Source organism: Nematolebias whitei, chromosome 14 (assembly GCF_014905685.2).
Source record: "Nematolebias whitei isolate Nwh7 chromosome 14, NemWhi1, whole genome shotgun sequence".
In the NCBI taxonomy this organism is placed as follows: domain Eukaryota; kingdom Metazoa; phylum Chordata; class Actinopteri; order Cyprinodontiformes; family Rivulidae; genus Nematolebias; species Nematolebias whitei.
This window is the reverse complement of record NC_056511.1, coordinates 41,062,610-41,068,052: the sequence shown is the minus strand read 5'-3', so window position 1 is coordinate 41,068,052 and position 5,443 is coordinate 41,062,610. Positions and strand designations below refer to the sequence as shown.

Sequence of the window (5,443 nt, the reverse complement as noted above, 5' to 3'; positions counted from 1 at the left end):
CAGTTTTGTTGCTCATGGAGACCAACAACCAGAGCAAATGTTTGAGGACCAAGCTCTGTTACTTTTACTTTGCTTATTTAACCAAAACACTTCTCTTCTTTCTTAATAAGAGCTGCCTTTATAACGCCCGTTTTCAACTGGATTCATAAACGTTGTCCAAAGGAGCCATTTATCAACTTTTTCAGCTCTTATAAAATCATCACCTGTTGTTCGAGTGCTGTTGAAAACGTGTGCAACTCTGGCTCTCGGCAGAATTAACCAATTGAATGTCGGCCAACAGAACGTTTCATAAACTGACTGTTTATGAACGAGATGGATGATATTAGCACATCTGTTGGCAGGAATAATACCACAAACTATGATCTGTGGAGATAAAGTGTCCTGCTCGGTGATGCTCTACAGAACCTCATAATGCATCAGAGGGAGGGTCGCTCATTTACTGGAAGAGATGCTTCATACGATGTATGGACGTTATAGGGTGCACCGATAAATCGATTTATTGGCCCCATTTTTTTTTATTTTGTGAGACTGGAAATCAGCTGATACTTACATGAGAAACTAATTTTACTGATTTTTTTTTTTTAGTTTTAACAATTGTCTGAACTTCATTTAAATTTAGAGCATTACCTCATGGCCAGTTAAAACAAGTTTGTATTGTTTCTAGGATGTTGTTCAAGGGCATGTTTTCCAATAAATTAATATTGGAAAATTGAAGGTGCATTGTGACCTTACAACACCTGACCGTGTCGCTTATAAACAAAATCGGTATCGGCCAAAATCAGAATCTGCAGGTCAGACTTTTTAGAAATCGGTGATCGGCCAGAAAGCTGCAATCGGTGCACCCCTAGTTGATGTCGCTCCTTTAATTTCACCAAACTAGTTAATCGTATTTTTAAGAACCAGTTCTGGCACCAGTCTTGAGTGGAAAAGCTCTATTCATGACTAAATTGAGAGTAAAGTCATGGCACCAGTTTTTTTTTTTAACATTTAAAAAAAAAAACCTGCGACACATCGACTCGCGTGAGGAACTGGAAAACCCCCATAATGTTTTGAGACGTTTAGAAACTCCTTCACAAACGTTGTTTGCAATTTGTCGCCAACAGCCGCAGCTCAGTTTTCTCGTTCCCATTTTCCCATCCATTAAGACTTTTACCAGTTTTCAATGGGGTTTTTTTTTTCCACCTAAAAATCTCTTTTGTGATCATAACTAACTTACGACACATTTTTTGTGCGCAGCCTTACTTTGTACTGTTTTTACTTTGTGTTTTTCCATTTTTGTTTTTTTGCACATCTGCAGAGCTTTAGACTTAGTGACCACCTGAAGTCTGCACAGTCTCTGCAGCAGTTTGCCCTTACTGTATATGTTCTACTTTTTCTCCTTTCTTTGTTGAAACAAGAGCGAGGTGCAGCTGTCGTGGCTGCACAGCTAATGTCAGAACATATTTATCTCTGAGGAGTTGCAATGTGAGTATATGATGTGAAATCAGGGAGTCTTGGACCTCTGCTGTTTATCTAAATGTTTCTGTCTGATCTGTGTGTGTTCGACGCCTGTTGTCCCTTTGGGTTTGTGTCATGTCTCACATTTCTGAATGTACGCACTCGCCTGTGTCAGGTCGCTCAAACAGAAGCATGGCAGTGGAATGCAATTCTCTCGATGTAAATATGTACTCATATAAATAAGATATTTTCGCATGCTTTTTGTACACTTGAACGTATTCAACAACAATTAAAAAAAAGTCTGAACACCTAAAGGTTTGTCTTGCTAATTTGCAAATGTTACTGTACCGCTTTATTGATCACAGTGTGCACACACGGGGTGGACGACTCCAGCAGCGCATGCAAACACAAGCTCCGTTTGTGTGTTCTGCTATGACAGTGACACTGACAGAGGTGATGAATGGTCCATGTACACACAGACGCCAAAGTGCCGGATCGTCCTCTCTCGCCCGCTTGTTTCCAGATATCAGCGAAGTTGTGGAGGTTACACCCACCGCGTGAACAAAAGTAAACGGAACAACACCCAAAAAGTACACGTACGACGGAGCTTTGTTATCAGAACAGCAAGACTGACAGTCACTCATGTTGGCTTTGAAAGTGGGAGCATCTTGTTGGCTGAAGACGCTGCTGAGGATCAAGGAGAAATGCAGAACACGCAGAATACCGAGGCCTTTTCTTTTTTCTCAGGAGTCCGGTGAATGTGTGCGGTGCTGTGTTCTTGCACGATCCATGGTGCTGTCCCAGTTCAGTTCATCAGCAGCATGGCTAGTGGCTTCTTTGCTCCCAAGTCACTTCTACACAAGAAAAAGAGCCATCAGCCTTGACTAGAACACCTCACGCTGGCTTTAATGTTGCCCCTGTATTTCAGATACCTCGGTCTCTATGCTTCCTGCCTCTGAATCAGGATCCTGTAGGACACAAGCCACAGAACAGGAACTGTTAAGACCTCTTATCAATATGATCCTCCTCGTCATCACATGATAAAAATACTTTGAACATAATGAAAATCTGCTCTACTGCCCAGACTCTGACATGCACTCACATTGGACTTGTCTTTGACTTGGTCTTGTCTTGCATTTGCATCGAGGGTGTAATAGATGTTTGAGTCTTTACCGAGCAACTCGCTGTCCTGCTGTAAATATGCACCGTTTCAGGTGAGGACTTTCTGAATGGGATTTGGGCAGATTTCATTTGATAGGTGACGGTAAAGTACCGAGCACTGAAGGCTCTTTGGTGGGTTACTGAAGGTCACCGTGATGTTTCTAGCAGTTACTGATCAACAACCGAAATATGTTGACATAAATTATCACAAGTCAAAAAATTAATGTTATATCCAACTGGCAATCATAAGTGCCTCTGATGCCATCTAGTGTTTAAACAGAACGAAGCATTAGGAGTTCAGTCTTACCTGTGTTTGTGTGTCTGTATATTTGAATTTCATGTTCTTGTAAAACTCTCGTTTTGGAAGCAGATGCAGCAGGACCAAGTCACAAACTACTGTTGCCTGAAAAGGGAGGAAACAAAATTCGTTAGCGGTTAAAACGTCTGATCTTTTGAAGTAAGGGGGCTTACAATGAAGGATTCAAACAGTTAATATCTTACATGTTGTAGATGGCTCTTTAAATAAACTGAGTTGGAATAAATAAACCTTTCAGAAAATGACAAAGTCCATGCTCAATAATCCAGGTATACAATCCAACATTTTTCAGTCAGGTCATCTGGACAGTTTCTTTTTTTGTGCTGAAACATTTCATCTTCTATCCAGAAGGCTTCATCAGTCAAGGAAACGCACAACACAAAAGTGATTCTTCCCCCAACAGCTTACTCCAAAGTGGACAAACCAGTTATGTTGGCGCTAAGATGGTCTCTTTGTCACGCCCCCTCCTCCATTGCCATGTACTGTGTGTTTCCTTGACTGATGAAACCTTCCGGATCGAAGGCGAAACGTTTCAAGACCAAAAAAGAAACCGTTCAGATGACCTGACTGAAAAATGTTGGATTGTATACCTGGATTATTGAGCATGGACTTTGTTGTTTTCAACCAGTTTGACACGACTGTCAACAAGGAAGAGGGCCGGCATTGGAGGAGGAGACGTGCCAAAGAGACCATCTTATCACCCCACAGTTTCAACTTCTGAGATCCTGTCAGATGTCTATAATTCATTCATTGTTGAGTATAACTGCAGCTTGGTGGCTCAGAGGCACAACAACAGCAAGCTGACTTTTCCACAGATAAGATATTATTTGTTCACAGCTTTTCCACAAAAACCCCAATTCAAGGATCTGAACCAACCCTTTAACTTACAATGAGTCATTTGTTAATAGGTTAATGATTACAACATACCACTCCAAAGATTCCCACTCCAGAGCCTATTGCTGTCAGCGTTGGAATGATGTCAAATTTTCTTGCCTGTGGAGGACACACTTTCAATGACACAAGACCATTTTCTTTGAGGAATGCGTTTCAATCATAAAACGATTGGCATACTCACCAGTGACTTCACAATGATATCAAACCTAATGCCAAACACTTTGAGGAGGGTTCGTTTGGGAACATTATTTTCCATGTAATGCTTTGCGTACCTATAAACAATCATAAGGATTATCACAAGTTGAACCAGCTCTAACTGTTTGTCAAAAGCAGCTGATTCATTTATACCTTCTCTTAAACCATTGAGCGTTTGATCTTCAGAAAATGAAAGGTGTCACCCCTTCTGTTTATTGTCCCAAGTTATTTCTCCCATCAGGGAACATATGGAAAGCTACCCTTACAAATTCAGCATAATTAACACTCTTGAAGGCATTTACACGGCTTCAGTGTTGGCTACACATATGTGCAATAGCAGAGAGCAGATTTCAGCATCACACAACAAACATCTTAAATCAGACAGTCTGAACCCAACAAACCTAAAGCTGAGCTAAGTCGAGCCAGCACCGCCTTCAGTCCCATCAGTGGGAAGGTAAATGAGCATTAAGGGCTTTGCTTGGCGACATCAAACAAGGATTGTTAATGTTTGAACTGATCTTTTTGTATAAATGTAATAAAGTGTAAACAATTAAGGCAAAAGCTGCGATTTATTTTTAGTTCTTGATTAGGGGTGTCCAGTGGTCGTCCAAAGGGGCGTTGACGCAGGGAACATGTAAAACTTTACAGGGCCAGAACTGGGTGTGGCAGCTCTTCAGATGATTAATTTGGGGCCTGGGACAAGGAGCACAATCACTGAACAACTGCACCTTCATGCATCACTGATGCAAGAAATATGTGTAGATCTGCACTTGCACCTGGTTAATTGTAACCTGATCACCTAGGATGCAATTACAGCTCCTTTTCCACTGAATGATGACCCCACTGCACAACCTAAAGAACTTATTAGAACAGTGGAGTCAATGATAGGTCCTCTGAGATGTCAGCGTTATACAGTCGTGTATGCATCAGAGTTATAAGACCTTCTAACCAAGATGAAATTGTTTGTGACCTTATCTTTTTGTTCTGCTAAGCTTGATTAAAAAGCATAATCTAACAAACTTAGGTTAGACAAAATCTGCTGGGATTGTCTTCTTCCTGGGATTTCCTGCCAACATTTATTTTGTATTAACCAGATAAAATCAAGCTGGGCCTTTTGTGTCTCCCTTATCTTTTCTGCCAACATCTATCGCGCTTAATGGCAAACCCACTGCATTCTTCACATGCCTGAAGACCTCATCAACTCCCTGCAGAGACCGTCCATGTTTTGGCAGAAGTTTTTGCATTGTAGCTGGGATGCCATCAAGTGTAAGACGGCTTTAAAAACAGGCCCAAACAAGATCAGGTAGAACACTCAACATGCTGCATCCATCTTTGACCAGGAAACTTATTTTCAGTTGAACAATCTGTACAACAGTCTGCAGTCTAATATACGGCAGCATGTTAGGATCACATAGAAGAAAGCATGAATCGTCTTCTTTG

General features: G+C 41.1%; 1 protein-coding gene across 2 annotated transcripts; it reads right to left on the bottom strand.

The window, feature by feature from the left end:
- Positions 1 to 1,759: 1,759 nt before the first annotated feature.
- On the bottom strand, positions 1,760 to 4,080 carry LOC119420201 (P2X purinoceptor 1; the record flags this gene model as incomplete). 2 transcript variants are annotated; one of them, XM_037687584.1, is given in 6 exon segments in its annotated part: positions 1,760 to 2,291; positions 2,370 to 2,405; positions 2,540 to 2,629; positions 2,906 to 3,001; positions 3,842 to 3,907; positions 3,990 to 4,080. In XM_037687584.1, coding segments are annotated over 6 exon segments (385 nt in total), but the record flags the coding sequence as incomplete, so codon positions are not given.
- Between the last annotated feature and the right edge of the window lie 1,363 nt (positions 4,081 to 5,443).